The 16,827-nt window shown below is 40.1% G+C and overlaps 1 protein-coding gene across 1 annotated transcript; it reads right to left on the bottom strand.

Moving 5' to 3' along the window:
- Positions 1-869: 869 nt before the first annotated feature.
- On the bottom strand, positions 870-16,736 carry PCDHAC1 (protocadherin alpha subfamily C, 1; the record flags this gene model as incomplete). The annotated part of the gene is given in 4 exon segments (XM_010016666.1): positions 870-1,012; positions 11,978-12,013; positions 13,298-13,319; positions 14,268-16,736. Coding segments are annotated over 4 exon segments (2,670 nt in total), but the record flags the coding sequence as incomplete, so codon positions are not given.
- Between the last annotated feature and the right edge of the window lie 91 nt (positions 16,737-16,827).

Here is a 16,827-nt window from a genome sequence, read left to right as displayed (position 1 = left end):
GCCCCTCAAACCAGTGCTACTAGGACCTCAGGTTTACCTCGTCACCAGTTACAAAGGCGCAGTTTGTCTGCAGTTTCTTGATAGCCCATCAGTTAATGGGACTGACTAGATTTGTTTCTGTTATTACCTTTGTTATGCCGAATGGTCAGGTTTTATGCCTCCGTATTCTTGCCTTTCATCTTTTCCTTATCATCCCAATCTGGCAAGGTTGTTAGTCACATAATCATAATGGAAAAAAAACATTCTTATACTCCACATCTCTTTACCAATTAGAGTTACTGACCAGATCTGTTCTTATCACTGCCTCCCTTATTTGTCAGTCAAGTTTGCCTCTGTATGTTTTTGTTATGGTTCCTTTGACCAGCTACCTTTAAAGGAGCAGACACTCTCCTTCCACATACCCTTCCACATTTCACTTGAATCCTCCAGACTGTGTACTCCTTCCTCTATGACATACCAGCCTTCCTCTATAGCAACTGCATCTTTTGTATTTCTGTATTGAACAAACCATACTTTTACTTGTTCTGTTGTGAACTTTCATAATAATCTGCTTCAGAAAAATCCTTCTGGATAGTTTTTCCTCTAGTACAAGTCTCTGGAATTTAAAGCCAGTTATTTATTTCTCTGTTAATCATCATCAGCTCTAGCTTCTCCAATATTTTCCTATGTGGCACGTGATGTTCTTCACTGATGTCCAAATAAACAGCCCTTCTTCTAAAGTTCACACTAGTGTGGTCAGACAATGAAATCTTCATAAAGCCTTCTTCCTTCCACTCCATAAGATGACTACATATATATATACACACACAACAGCTTTCCAAATACACATACTACTTTGATTTGATGAAACTTATAGTGTAACTTCTTACGGGATTTGGATTCCTATGTGTCAATTTTATTTTTTCCACCTGTTCCGCATCTTTCTTTGCTCTCTTCAGCAGTTTCTTTGTTGGTATCTCCAAGGTACCTCCCAGCTTTCTCTCTTCCTCCTGCCAGTTCTCATCCATCTTCCCTGAAACACGCAATATACACCAACGCTTAGCTTATATTTAGTACTTCACTTTGGAACATCCCAAAGTACTTCACAAAGTCAGCACAACTGGCATAAATTTACAGTTGGAAAATGACTCACAACAGCAAAAGGACATGTCAAGACCATGCAGGAGAACCAAGAATACATCCCGTCTGTCTCCAAAGCGCAGTTCACTGCTCTGCTCATGGGATCACTTGGTTTCCACCTGTGCAATGCGTTTCTACACCTTCTCCACTGAAATTAGAGATCCTCCCTGCACCCCGTTTCTTGCTGGACATTAGGTTTGGGTTTTTTTGCTTTCAGCCTTCCTGTTCTGAGCACCAGTCCCAGCTTTTGTCTGGGCCACAATCATACAACCACAATTAAAGGAAGGTCCTGACAAGCCTTGGCTGAAGCAGGGCTCGATGCTGGCAAGACTTGGAGCTGAGCTTTCCAGCCTTTGCAAGTATCTACGAAGTACAGTGAGCAAGAATTTCTCAAAAGCTTGTAACTCAGCCAACCTTAACAGATCTTAATGGCTATGAAACATGACACAAAGCCCACTTCATAACAGATATCAAGTCCTTTCTCCAAAATATACTTCAGCAAGACTTTTAAAGGAAAGATCAGACATATTTTTATTATAGCAAAAAGAACATTTTTCACTACCCTCAATCTGAGGACTGACCAGACTGTTCAGTGGAACTTGTCTAACAGGCAACCCCTGGCTCACACATACCATCACCCTGAGAGACTAAAGGGGTTTTATACTGAATAGTTTCAGACCAGTTTTATAGTAAGCAGTGGAATGAACACAGCCTGTAACACTGAAATGTTTTCAGTCATTCAATAATGGATAGAGCTGGAAATATAGAAGCAAGATAAGCAATTGCAATTGCTTTCATGAAACAGAAAAAATGAATAATTTGAAAGTTGCTCACAGTGCTAGAATTTCCTTCCACCAATGACTGAGGTGGCAGTTCTCTTTAGGTGGCACATTAATCTATCTTTTGGTTTAAACAACATATTATCCCCCATATAAGCACTTTATAAGCAAATTCAGTTTGAACACAAGGTGCTACTATATACAGTAATATATATACCACCCAGTTTCTCTCTATTTTGAAAAACATTTTTTTCTGAACAATTAATAATGTCATGCATTTTTAATGTAGTAAGTGACTCAACACTATTTATAATAGTAAATAAAAAGTGTCTTTCAGGAAGAATGCTTTTATACATGAAATTCTCCCAGCTTGATTGGAAGCAAACTGGGCTTGAGCATTAGCAGCAGCCAAACATACACTTGGAACAGTCTAACTGTACAGCATCGAGGCTGATAAAAAGGATAGTCCTTTGTGGAGGTGGCTGGAAGCCCTTGGAATAAAGATAAAATATATTATGAGATAATGTAATCTACATTTGTTTGGGATTTTCAATGTGTTTTAAATGGCCACAAGTTATAGAGATTTTCCAGGGTGCACATGAAAAAGGCTATGCCAAGACAATGATTTATCTAGTGTCAATATGTGAGGTTTGAGGGTTTTTTGCGGGTTTCGTTTGTGTTTTGTTTGGGTTTTATTTTTTTTACAAATGAGAAAAAATTTGGCAATGTTTTCAGGGAAAAAACCACCAACCAAATAAAAAGCCACACACAACAAAATTACAGCTCTTGCAACAACATTCTTCTGCTACTTCTATTCTAACGTGTTATCTATTCTACAGAATCAGTAGGAGGGAGTAGAGACATTTAAAGGTATCTTTGGCTATTTCAATGTTTTGAGCTGCCATTGGATGGAATTCAAAACTCCTCCAAGTCCAGAAGTAAGAGCTATCTCATTAAACAAAGGACCACCTCCCCTCTCTACTGGCAGAATAGCAGCAATGGTAGTCCTGAAAATCTGCAAGCTGTCTAATCTTGAATACTAGATATAGTGTAAAAGTTAAATTTCTCCATGAGTCTTACAATAGTGTACTCTCAGGTAATAATTCCCTGGGAGGGAGGTTGTCCTGGGTTCAGCTACAGCAGTCATTTTTTCTCCTTCTTAGTAGCTGGTGCAGTGCTGTGTTTTTGACTTTCAGTCTGGGAACAATGCTGATAACACCGATGTTTTTAGTTGTTGCTCAGTAATGTTTACTCTGACCAAGGACTTTCTCAGTCTCATGCTTTGCCAGAGAGGAGGGGAAGCCAGGAGGAAGCAGAGGCAGGACACCTGACCCAAACTGGCCAAAGGGGTATTCCATACCACAGCACGTCATGACCAGTATATAAACTGGGGGGAGTCACCCGGAAGGCCCAGATCGCTGCTCGGGTCGGGCTGGGTATCGGTCTGCGGGTGGTGAGCGGTTGTGTCCTTTTCCCTTGTTATTCCTCTTACCATTATTATTGGTAGCAGTAGTGGTTTGTATTATACCTTAGTTACTGGAGAGCTGTTATCTCAACTCGTGGGAGTTACATTCCTCCGATTCTCCTCCCCATCCCTCCGGGAGCGGGGGGAGGAAGGAAAAGGGGGGGAGTGAGCGAGCGGCTGCGTGGTTCCAAGTTGCCGGCTGGGCTTGAACCACGACAGAGGTATAATAAGGCTATGAAGCGTGGTGAAGTATGGCTGCATGTTTGTTTCTTCCCCCATATATAATTTGTACTACTGACCACAAAACTGCTAAAAGCACAATGAATAAATAAATTCTGATAAAATTTATTTTAATCTTGACTGCGACTAGATAAGTAAGCATTCTAAAGGTTATTACAAAGGAAATTTATGGATGGCATTATCATTTCATATTTTAAAGGAAAGATTTATGAATTATTCCAAAAACCTTCTTGCTATCTGGCAGAAGGAAAAGAGAACAAAACCTCCTTACGGGACTTCAGTTTGGAAGGATCGCTGCAGTTGCCACCATCACAAGTAGTTAGTTCTCAGATGGTATCAGTGATATAGCACAGGCATAGGCCTAGGCTAATTTTGAAGTATTAATAATGATTTCCAGTAAACTGAATTTTACATTAAATCAGAAAGATACTTAATCTAAGTGCACTAGAAAAACAAAATAAAACAGCATGTCTGTTCTTTTATTCTTTCATCTTACTGGTATTTTTAATGTGGCAGGTACCTCTACTCCACTAATTTGTCTGCTTCTTTAACATATTCCTTTCAAATCAAATATGTAGCAGATGAAATAATTCAGTATGTATCATGTATGAAACCTGACATTTCCTTTAATCAACTTCCTAATGACAGTCATCATTGCTTCTGTCAAACAGTGAACCAGACTACAATGATTGTGTATAATCCTTTCATCAAATTTGCTGGAGGACTAGAGTTACCAACAGGTTCGAGACAGAGCAACAGGACCTGGGAATTTCACAGCAGAAAGTAGAGTAAGATCTCCTTGCAAAAAGGTAATATATGACCTACAGATTCTTACATAGTATACCACAAACTAATAGCTGCAGTAAAGCCACAGCTTCCTACTAAATCAGGACACTACAACCATGGAGTATCTCCCTTCTTTCCTGTTTACACTTATCCTAGAACCCTGAGTGCACATAACCAGCAAGCTGTTTTCACTCTGTCACCAGGCTCATCATTTATACTGTTTTACCTAGGACCTCTCATTTTATAAGGGGAGAGAGAGAGATGTTTTCTTAGTTATATGTAGCTGAGGATAAAGGTAAGATCTAGGTTTCCTGTAGAAGATGAATTATTAGCAAAAATGCTTTCTAGAAAAAGAAAATAGATATTCTATTGCAGAAAAAGATTATTTCAGAAGAGAACTCAAGACTACAATTAAAAGCACTAAACTGGTTTCAGATGCCAAAATTATCCCCAAAGTTAGGCATGTGTGGTTTCAATCTCATGCTTGTGTGGCAAAGCAGAGCTTCCTAAACTTGTGTTACTTGGGTAGGATCATTACTGTAGTTACAGCTGGAGACAGCTGGGTACAACCCAACATTAGGATCCACAGCAGGGGATGCCACCACCTGTGCATCTGACAAGGAAGGAATCCAGATGTTTTGGTGCGATTTTTGTATCTTTCACAGAGGGATTTGAGAATCTATTGGGAAATATACAGTAGTTTCAGGGCCCCTGTAAAAACTTCAGTACAACTCCTGAAAACAGAATGAAGCATTTCATTTTTGGAAAGGTTAGAACAATCGTTAAACATTTACATTTGCCCACATTTCAAAGAATCACAGGGGGAAAAAAAAAAAAAGCTTGGAAAGGACCTCAGCAGGTCTCTACTTCAACCTCCCACTCAAGGGAGGAAGGCTAAACTGACAGGTGGATTAGGTTCTCAGGACTTCTGTGCAGTCAAGTTTTGAGTACTTGAGGATGGAGATCCCAACACCTGTGTGGGTCCTGCCCTGGGTTGCAACTTTCCTTGTTACACTTTGTAACAGTTTCCTCTCTGTCTGTCACTGCGATGTCCATTATGTAGTGGAAAACTACTGCTAATTCCCCTGTCCAGGCGTTCTGCGTTTTATTTTGGGTTGGGTTTCTTTGGTTTTGTGAGGGGTTTTTTTGGGGAGTGGGGTGGGTGGTTTTTGGTTGATTGTTTGGCTTGTTTGTATTTTTCCTATCAAGTTTAACTAACATTGACTGTTTTCCAAGTTTTCCAGGAACCTAAATTACCTACATTGAAGAACATTGGCCCCATATCCTAGATGATAATACAAACAACATAAAACTTAGTGATGAACTATTAATTCATACAATGGTGACTTACAGCTCAAGGGCTTGATGGTTCAATTCAGATTTTATCAAAAACTATCTGGGTCCTCTTTGAGCAGCTTGAATGAAGAACAGCTTTTTCATGAAGCATAACACTGAGATAGTAAAGAGACTCACCACATTAAGAGCTCCAGAATGATAATATTCTTCAGTGCAGATATGTATTCCACAGCTAGATTCTGACCATGATCATACTGGCATCTTTCCATGTGCTGCATTAGCTCAGGTTTGTTTTGGGTTTTTTTGCAGTGTTTCAAATAAGGTTAGATGCATTAGAGATTGAATGCCTTATAGAGAAGCATGACGTTGTAAAAGAGAAGACAGGAACTTCCTAATTCTAATCCCCAGACAAATATATAAGAAGATTAAAACAAAGATGAAAGGGCAAATAGCAGTCCTAAACCAACAACCCAAAATCCTTTGAACGTATTCCAGCTGGCAACTCAGATTAGACAAGTCATTGGCTAGGGTGATTTTACTTCACCAGCCCAAAAATCGTGAGAGAAGGTGCCAGTTTTATCTCCTCTGACTGGAAGGAAGAAATCACTTCCTTTTTCCACCAGGTTTCCTTCCTAACAATGTTATATTGAAAACAAATAGCTTTAGAGTTCAGTTATCTTCAGGGTATTCATGATTGCTGAAGCAAAAAAACCCACCCACCTCCCTCCTCCCCCAAAACACATCAAACATCAATATAAAAAAAACAAAACAAAACACAATAACAAAAAGCCCCAAACAAGTGAAGGAATCACTTGAAGGAATAAAGGAATATACATATATTGACAACAGAATTGATATTGGCCATTCTCCATGAGACTAAGATTCTACAAGGGAGAAAAACGAGTCAACAGAAAAAAATAGGTTCACAACATCACATTTTAATGATTCCTGAAATATTACAAATGTTCTTATTATGTAAGTCTATTGGAGATAAACAGCAGGCTGACATAGCAGAACTATGATTATTTAAATAAATTTGGCTAGTCTTTTGTTTTCCTTTTTTAAGGACTGGGTGTGTGAAGAGTACAGGAAGAATGGGATTCTGGCTACAAATCCAAGAACACACACACAAAGAAAAGCCCCAAACACCTCAGCCTGCACTGTTGCAGGGTTTGTTGGTTTTTACAATATAAATTCAGTCCTGTTTCAGCACCTTTAGCATTAGTGTGCTCTCTGCAACCCCCATGCCCTTTTACAAGATTTAGTCACTGAATGTTCAAGTCATCAACTACTCTGAGCAGTGCTTTCACTGGAGTTTATCAGTATTCCCAAATTTCCCATTTTCTACTAAAAAATGCCCTCCTAGAATTCTGCAGTTCTTTCAGGCCTAGCCAAATGCCAGATCTTCTGAGTTCTTGGTATCTCTGGTATCTTGAAACAAGTGAAAATGAAAAACACAGAAAAGGTCTCCCTGAGAAAACATGCAATTGAAAGTTTAGGTTGTTATTTTGGTTTTGGTTTTTTTTTTTTGCGGGGGAGATGTGAGGAGATGTTTCTGGCCTAAAAGGATTCCCTGAAGTACATACAAAAAATCCCTCCAAACTCTCAAAGTCTATGGAGTATGATGTTTCAGATAGAAATTCCTTGGCACCACAGATCTTATCGATAGATCATCCTCTCACAGAGTACCAACTTGCTAAAAACTGTCCTAACAGCTATCTAAAATAAACTCCCAAGACAAACCACAAACAGCTATGTAGTTCAAAAGATGAAGAGACCATTCAGCTGTAAAACTTCCTTGCTCAGCTTCTGTTCCCTACAAGGGAATTGTAAAAGGTTGAGGAACAACAGCACAGAACTTTTTGAACCAACTGCCTCAGCTTTTGTGAATGAACATCATAAAGTTTGATTTTTGCAGACCAGTCATGCAAAGACGTTTGACAAGGCAGCTTGTACAGAATAAGAAAGAAATTTAAAGCCACTAAACGCGGTGTCAGGACCCACCAGGCTAGGACAAGCCCAGGGGGAGATGGAAGAACTAACAGATCAAAATATAAAAACCATTCCTTTAGAGAAGAAAGAAACCAATGAACAAAAATGTGTAAATTTTCTTTAGAAAGACTGCTCAAGGACTAGAAACTACTGACCTCTGATTTATTTCTTAATGTACCTTATTTACCTGATATTTAATTTCCACATGCCGTATTTATCAAATTTGCTTTTATTCTCCAAATGCCTCTGATAACATCAAATCTTTAAGCTGTTGCCCTGCCCTTTTCTTTGCCTTACAAATCTGAACTGAATATCTTAATTCCCTTTTCCACTCCCTTTTCAGTTCTGGTGTTGGACTTAGTTGCTATTCTTTTGATCAATTGTGACTTTAAACAGTCCACAGAAAGTCACATTCTTGGCAGAATTCCTTTTGTTACACTGAAACAAGCCCGCTGTAGTCCTCAAAATACACAGCATGAGTGAAGTTATATGGGGCCATACTAGAAATCCAGGAGCCTCTCTCCAACAGAATAGAGACAATGCAGAAACCAATAGTACATAAACATGGCACACATTTGACCAGTCATCCCCTTGAGACATCATCTCATCTTATGACAATATATCTATATTTTCCTCTATTTTCAATATCTTGAGTATGATGTTGACTACGTGACAAATTACTCTGAAGGAATGGAAATTGCTTTCACCAAGGCAGAATTAAAATGCTGGGAGTTCAGCATCCTCAAATCCCCACTACCTGATTTCCATCACAGATTCTTAAAAGAACTGACAAATGAAAGTGTAGGATTGAGGAGGGTTTGTTTTGTTTTTAAAGATAAACCAGTCAAGACTGGAGTAGAATAATCAGGTTGGACAGAAGCAACTGCAGTGCCAGTAATTTAGGTTGGTAAAATCCAGCCTGTGTGACCACAAGCCCACTATCCTGCCCGTTTAGATAAAAAAAAATTGCAGGAATAAATGAGAAATGAAAGTACACTGAAAAGGAAGGAAAATTCTCATAGATCTATCAAAGACAACTATTTGCTAGACTGGTCTTCAATTCTCTTCACTGAAAACACATTCATCTCATGTATTCTCATTTCAGTAAAACATTCAGTACAGCACTACATTGAAAAGTTTAAGAGTGGCATGAGAAGTTGGGCTATTCTAACAACAGCTGAGGAAGACAACCATATGACATCACTCACTGCTGGAACAACTTCACACTTGTCACAGAAATGGATGATGTCCAATTACCCAGACTACAGTCTCCCATAAGGTAGTATTTGTATCAACTAGTTTTGGTTATTTTAAAATTGTGTGTCTACTCTCAGCAGTGCTTTTAGACTGTCTAAACTCTCATGTCTAACTAAGATTAACAGGATGAGTTTCTCTCAGCAGGTGGCTATGACTTTTTAAGATCTAAGGTTCAAACGTTGAGATGGGTGGATGGGTGGGTGAAGTTAGGCAGAACCACCATCTTGGGAACCAACCTTCCCTCATCCACCTCTATCCCAAAGGAGTTCTGCAGTAATGCTTACATGACTGATCAATGTATTGCAACTATGGAGAAAGTAACTGCCATCCCAAGAAGTATTCTCTATCCCCTGGTCAGTGAAGCATTCCTATCACTGCGTAGGAGGCTCTTTGACTGGAATATTATATATAATTCTGTTAATATTTTTGCAAGAAATACATATCCACAACTAACAGATGCACAGAAGGGATATTAGCCTGATCAGACAAGTGTAGATGTGACTGCAGAAAAAAGACTGAAAGAGATAGACCAAGAGAAGATGTAGTCGCTCTCTAAACTATGAGGAAGAAAAAGTCCTAAAGAGGGAAAAGAACTATGTATTCTAAAGGGACATTGCTGGCACAAGAGCAAATGCCAGAAGAGGATTTCAAAGCCTTAGAGGATTAACTTTCCAATAGGAATAATGGGCACAACCTAATAAATTTTGAAATTAAAATTGATATTTTTACAAAGAGAATTTGAATCTTTGAATTTGAAGATTTAAGATAAAATGAAGAGTGATATAAGAAAGGACTGGACTTTACCCAAATTGTGTTTTCTTGTTCTATGCTTTCATACAAGAATTACTACTCACATCTACCCTTCCTCAGCCCAGGTCACCATCCAATTTCATCCTACCCATCACTGCCTTACGCATCTCCAAATACAGCCACATTACTCTTCACATCCCCTCAAGCCTTTTGTCTCAAGCTACTCCTCTGTAACTTTCCCTTCCACTACCTCTAAAAATACTACTCCAAGGCAGACATCAGACAAGCAAAGTTTCAACCCAGGCATTTGGAATTTTTCCCAGACACAGTGTTCTTCTGTTGAACACTGGAGCTTCATCCTTCTTTGCAAAAGGTAATTGGAGTGGTCAGAAAGAGGGAAATCTACAGCAGTTTTCCTTGCTGAATTTATTTTGATCACTCCTTCTAGGATTTTTTTGACCTGACCCCAAGAATAACTTCTGTAGCCAAGAAATCTGCCTACGCAACAATTCTTACCATGTAGGCATAAGACTCCTGGTCCTAGGCAGGTTGTTACCAGCAGAGAGAAAAAATTGGGAAGGTGTTTCACCGTTACATTGGCTGTGTTAGGGGGCATGCTCTCATCAGAACAAGACACAGGGAGGGCTGGTCCTTACTTGTGTGAGTAAGACACTGATGGCTAGCCTGCAGCAGTTCAGCCCAGATTGAATGCAAGTGCATCCATTTTTGCCACTGAAAAAGCATGTCACATTGTGCAATATTATTCCACTTCTATTACAGTTTAGCAAGAAATACTCTCTATTGCTAGGTTTGTGTCTATTTTTGGATGTAACCTAATATTGAATGTCAAGTCACAGAGAGGTCACTACACTCTGAATGTAGAAATATCTTAAAGGCCTTTTGTGTAGCACAATGGACAGCACAAGCAAATGAAAGAACTGTAACAATCCATGGCCACATCATGACCCTAGAAATACTCAGCACTGTAACCCCAGAAATACTTAGTGAACTACTGCTTACTTTAGTAACCCTACTAGCGTCTTTGCCTCTAATAAAGCACAGTAGCAGAGCACTGTAACATGCTATTCACTTAGCTGTCACTTATGCTACATTACAGAAAGACATAGTAACATACTGAGATACAATTACAGTTTACTATACTGCTATTATGGCCATACATAACTATTTTTAGCTCTACCCTAAATGGAAGATGTAAAAGCACAAAAAGGTCTTGTGTGTCTGCATATGTAAAAAATCATTCAAGGCTATCATTTAATTCAGTAGCTAAAGTTAACCTAGATTTTGAAAATAAATTTAATTTCTGGAATTTCAATTAACTTTATATATATGTAAACTTCTTTTTTATCTTTGAGGTACTAAAAACTGCAATCTCCTCCCAGTTAAAAAATAATCAGATTGTTAAAAACAATCAGAGATCATAGAATAGTTAGGCTTGGAAAGGACCTTAAGATCATCTAGTTCCAAACCCCCTGCCGTGGGCAGGGACACCTCACACTAGACTGTGTCACCCAAGGTTCTGTCCAGCCTGGCCTTGAACACTGCCAGGGATGGAGCATTCGCCACTTCTCTGGCCAATCTGTGCCAGGGTCTCACCACCCTCACAGTGAAGAACTTCCATATTTAAGTTCTGTTAAAAGTGTAATTTTGGAGTAATTTCCAGTGTCTTGAATTATAACTATGGGGGTGGTCCTAGTGCTTTTTAAATACTTGATGCTTTATTTTTGTTGCATTTATATTCTTAGAGAGGAACACAATGAACCCTGGTCAGAAGTTCCAAGGGTCACTTAAGTTTGTATTTTTAATTTCAAATGAGTCAGTCTGAAAGCACCTAAAGACAAAACTTAGTCAACATCCAAACTTATTTTTTTTACTGAAATTCCTATGGGTAAACACTGAAAAATTATAACTCTGATTTTAACATAAAATGAGTAAAAATATTACTAATAAAGTGACGTGATCTTTCTGCACAGCAATCACATTTAAGTCCACAGGGATTTGGACGAAGGAACAGTTTTCAAGAACAAGCGACAGTTCTCTTTCTCACCTCAGATGACTGGAAACTATTTTCCAAGCATCTCTAACATAATTATACTTTATTTTAAATCTTGTTGAATCTAAAGCATGTACAGACATAAAAGTGCAAAACCAGCAGCTTCTGCCTACTCCTCATTATTTGAATACTAATGCCATTTTAATAACTTGAAAATTTTGCTAGAAATATGCAAATGGTATATATACACATGTACACACGTGTGTTGATTTAGCAGTATACTAGCCATGTGAATCATCAGCATCAAATTAATAATAACTGGTATAATTTTGTTTCTCAGGGTAGATGCGTTTTCACAGTCTCTGCCTCTGCTCCCCTACTCAGCTCAATTCATGCAGAGCCTTTAGGCTTTCCACATATGTCACATTTTTGGTTACCCATTTCTGCATATTAGCAGCTAAAGAAATAAAATTGCCAAAGATGACACCTGTGATTTATTTTGCCCATTATCAAAAGTCCTATCTCATCTCATATTTCAAGGTTAAAAATTCACCTGAGTGACCAAAATACAGCAAGATGCGACAAGATACATTTTGGGTGTTCTCATTACAGAAAGCAGGGATATTTTTGCATTTTAATTATTATTCAGTCCATTAATGTGTTTGTAACCTGAATTTCAAGATCTCGCTCAGTAGGAACATGGAAATTAGTTGTGCCAGACTTTTTGTTTATATTAAATTGATATTTTATATTAAAGTTTTGCAATTACTAACTAATCTCCAGTCCAGGATACACCCCCCAAGACACTATCACGGTTCTTGCAGACACCTCCAGAGTTAACAGATTGCCAAAAAGGTTTTTAACTTCTCATTACACATACCCTAACTCAGCCTTTTTTCAGATCCTCAGAATAATCAATGATATTCCCAAAAGTACACTAATGCATTAGGTACAAATTCCTCTTTACATACTGCCAACTGCTATTTTCCTGGATGCTATAATTTCTCACTGAAAGACTCTGATGCTTCTGTTTCTTCAAATTTAGTTACTCCACACACATCCCTTTGCATAATGACAGATCCAGGATGTACAACCCTCTGCCACTATAGAGAACAGAATATAAAACTGATTATGACTTTGATTAAACACTACGTAAACCATTATGAATAAATCAAATCATAAACATTTGAGAAAAGATCTCTCCTTGTCAGTAGGATTTATGTGGAAAAAGTATTCACTCATTTTGTGAAGGAGAGGGGAAACAACCAAAACCAAAAACCCGCAACCCACAAACCTATTTCACAGTGCCAACAGATAAATGAAAGAAAGCAAGATAAATCAATTGCATAGTTAAAAGCAGATCAGGAACCCTTCCTTTAACAAGGGAAAGCTTACTAAAAATCACTACTTGGAAATTCAAGAGTTATAAAAGGAAATGCTATATATCTGAGTACGTATTTGAACACCCAAAGAAGTTGCTGAACCTACCCTTACATCAGGGTTCAGAAAGAGGCTGGCCATTTACATGTATTTAAAGATACAATAATAATTTAAAAAATGAAAATAAACAATGGTTACAGATTTAGGACAACCTCTAATAACTGCAAACTAAGATAAAAACAACCTCACAAAGCAGATTACACCTCGTCTGTCTAAACATGGGTTCTTACATTTTCCTTATAAACATTTGGAGTAGCTCTTGCCACAGAGTACTGGCCTGGACAGTGCCAACAGTGGTTAGCTGCTGTCACACACCAAGAAAATTTGACAGTCTGCAGGCAAAACATCTTAAAACTTCACAATATAAAGACAACTCACAGCACCTACTAAAAATGCAATCGGTATTCTTTTGCATACAAGAAAACTGAATCTTGGACAAGTAACGCAGCAACACCCAACAGATCAGACCTGCAGACATATCCCACCTTGTAGCCCTACACTGTAATCAAAGAAAGATATTTTCTCCTGCAAAGTCACCCATCACATTACTGAGAAGAAACCAGAGGCTCACAAGAGAATTTTTTTAGATATACAAAACTTATGGATTGCTTGGGAAAGGAGATGAACACTACATGTTCTAAAGAGGTGCTGGGTACTGAATTCCTGCTATTCTACCATTGGGCATTGAAAATCAGCATCCTGGCTCAGCAAACTACTCACCCCTCAATGAAAAAATATCAGGAATCACAGGCTCCATACAGTGTAGATCAGAAGAACACATAAATTAGAAACTAGCATGGACTTTTTTCATGCCCCTACATAGCTATCTGAAGACAATGGCTCAGCTTGCAAGGTTATTTAGTTTTCACTTACATCTTCTTTACCTTCAGTTATGTCTGAATGTTTGTGGGGCAAAAAGATCTCTTTTGTCATCCAATGACCATACTTCACACAAAGACACCTTGGCTTTAGGGAATTTGTAAGAAGAACTGAAGTTTCTTCCATGTGCCATGAAATGACACTTGCTCTCCTGCAAATACCCTCAGTACCTTCTTCTGCACTGACAGCAACCCAGTGTAGACGGCAAGGCCACATGCCTGGGAGAAAAAAGGGGAAAGGAAGAAGTACTTACCATGAGGACAGCACTCAACCGATCACTTTGGACCTTCTGCACTTGGATGCAGGGTCCTGGTACTTGTAACCTTGAACCACTGGGAATGTTCCCAGCATCACCATTTGGGATGCTGCCGTTACTAAGCCCAAGACCCACAGATGCCCTGTACAGATAAGTATGAGTCAGTTTACCCACACCAGTGACCTCCAACACATCTGGTGGGAGATGTGAACTAGGAAGCATGCGTATGCTATAGCAATACTTTTCATACTCATCAGCTGGGCGGCAGCAGCCAGTGCAGCAGCAAGTCTGGCAGTGGCACAGCCGCACAACAGCAAGAAAGAAGAGGAATGCTGCAAAGATGAAGGAGACACAGGTAAGGGAAACAATCAAGTAGACGTTTGTAGCATTGAGCAGTGGTGGTGGCTCCCCATTGTCATCAAAATCTGGCAGTGCCTGGGGCAGGGTGTCAGCCAGCAGGATGCCCACAGTCACAGTAGAGGAGAGTGGTGGATCTCCATGATCCCGCACCACCACAACCACCTTGTGCTTGAGAAAGTCGGTGGACCGCAAAGAGCGTGTGGTGCGCAGCTCACCAGAGTGTGGTGCCAAGTGGAACAGGGTGGAGTCAGAGGAGTGGGCAATGTGATAGGAAAGCCAGGCATTCTGCGCATTGTCTTCATCATCTGCTACCACTTTGGTCACCAAGTAGTCCTCATCAGCCAGGCGGGGCACAACTTCCACTGCTATTGAACCATTGTGGCTGGTGGGGTACAGAATGGCTGGGGCATTGTCATTCTGGTCTGAGATGTAAACATTCACAGTTATGGCAGCACTCAAGGGTGGTGACCCACTGTCCTTGGCTTCCACTTGAAAATAGAAGCTCCTAAGCTGCTCAAAGTCAAAGGCATGTTTTGCATAGATGCTCCCGTTGGCCAAGCTCACAGACAAAAAGCTGGCCAGGGCACTGCCTGCAACTGTGGAATTCCTGAGTACATAAGAGACTTGTCCATTCTCACCCATATCAGGGTCAGATGCTGAGACCTGGTAGAGAAAAGCACCAAGTGGATTGTTCTCCTCCACAAACACATCAAATGTGTCAGCACTGAAGACAGGGGGGTTATCATTCACATCAGAAATCTGCACCCAAAGGGTCTTCTGAGTGGTGATGGGTGGAGAGCCCAAGTCCACGGCAGTGATGGTGATGTTGTATCCACTGATCAGCTCTCGATCCAGAAGCCCACTGGTGACCAGGCTGTAGTAGTTTTCAAGGGAAGGCTTTAACTTGAAGGGAAGGTTTTCAGGGATCTGGCAGGTTACTTTCCCATTCTCCCCAGGGTCCTTATCCAAAATACTCAACAGAGCTATGACTGTGCCAGGAACAGCATCCTCAGGAATGGGATTGGAAAGGGATGTAACTGTTATCTCTGGGCCATGATTGTTCACATCAGTGATCTCCACCAGCAGCTTAGCTGTGCTGAACATGCCAAATGCCCCATTATCCCTTGCTTCAATAAGCATCTCAAGGAGAGGTCTCTGAACAGCTAAAATGCCATTGACTGTCACCTCCCCAGTGTGTGGGTGAATTAAGAACATTCGCTGTAGATCAGCAGAAGTAGTATTGCTAAAGGAATACCTGATTTCTCCATTTGGACCTTCATCTAAGTCTGTGGCACGCACTTGGGCTACCAAAGTGCCGCTGGGGGAGTTTTCCAATATACTCGCTCTGTAGACTGAGTGCTCAAATTCTGGTGCATTGTCATTGGTATCCAGCACTGTCACAATGACTGGGACATCACCAGACTTTGGAGGATTCCCACCGTCTTTGGCTGTAAGGACAAGCCTGTGAATGGCTTGCTGCTCCCTGTCTAAGGCTTTCTTCAGCACCAATTCAGGATATTTACTCCCATCCCCGCGTGTCTGCATTTCCAAATGGAAATATTCATCAGGGCTCAGCGTGTAATTCTGGACACTGTTGGTACCTTCATCAAGATCTTGGGCATTGGGGAGTGTAAACCGTGCCCCGGGTGACAGGAACTCAGGCACGTTTACATGATATTCACTTAAGGAAAAGCTGGGGGAGTTGTCATTTATGTCCAAGACTTTAAATTCCAACCTATAAAGCTCTAGAGGGTTTTCTAACACGAGTTCATAATTCAGAAGACAGGGAGACTTTAATTCACAAAGCTGCTCTCTGTCTATGGACTCACTAACAGTCAAAGCTCCCGTGCTGGCATTTATATTAAAATATTGCTTACTTGAACTGGCGATCATGCGAAATTTCCGAGGTAAAAGTGTAGCTGCATCTATTCTGAAATCCTTTGCAATGTTCCCAACAGACACTCCACGCTCTGTTTCCTCAGCGATGGAATACACTACTTGCCCGTTCGCGGTGCAGCAAATAAGGCAGAAGAGCATTAGATAGACCCGCATTCTTCCTTCCCGGCTCAGCTACCCGCAGACCAGCACAGCAGGAACATCATCCAGAATTCAGCAAACACCCCAAGTTCCCAGCGCGAAGTGAACGGGCACCGGGGCGCACCGATGGCAAGGCGGGAAGTTCGCTGCAAGCGCGGCA

Source organism: Nestor notabilis, unplaced genomic scaffold (assembly GCF_000696875.1).
Source record: "Nestor notabilis isolate BGI_N333 unplaced genomic scaffold, ASM69687v1 scaffold36226, whole genome shotgun sequence".
Taxonomy (NCBI): Eukaryota; Metazoa; Chordata; class Aves; order Psittaciformes; family Psittacidae; genus Nestor; species Nestor notabilis.
The sequence above is the reverse complement of the archived record's forward strand: the minus strand, read 5'-3'. Positions and strand labels throughout refer to the sequence as shown.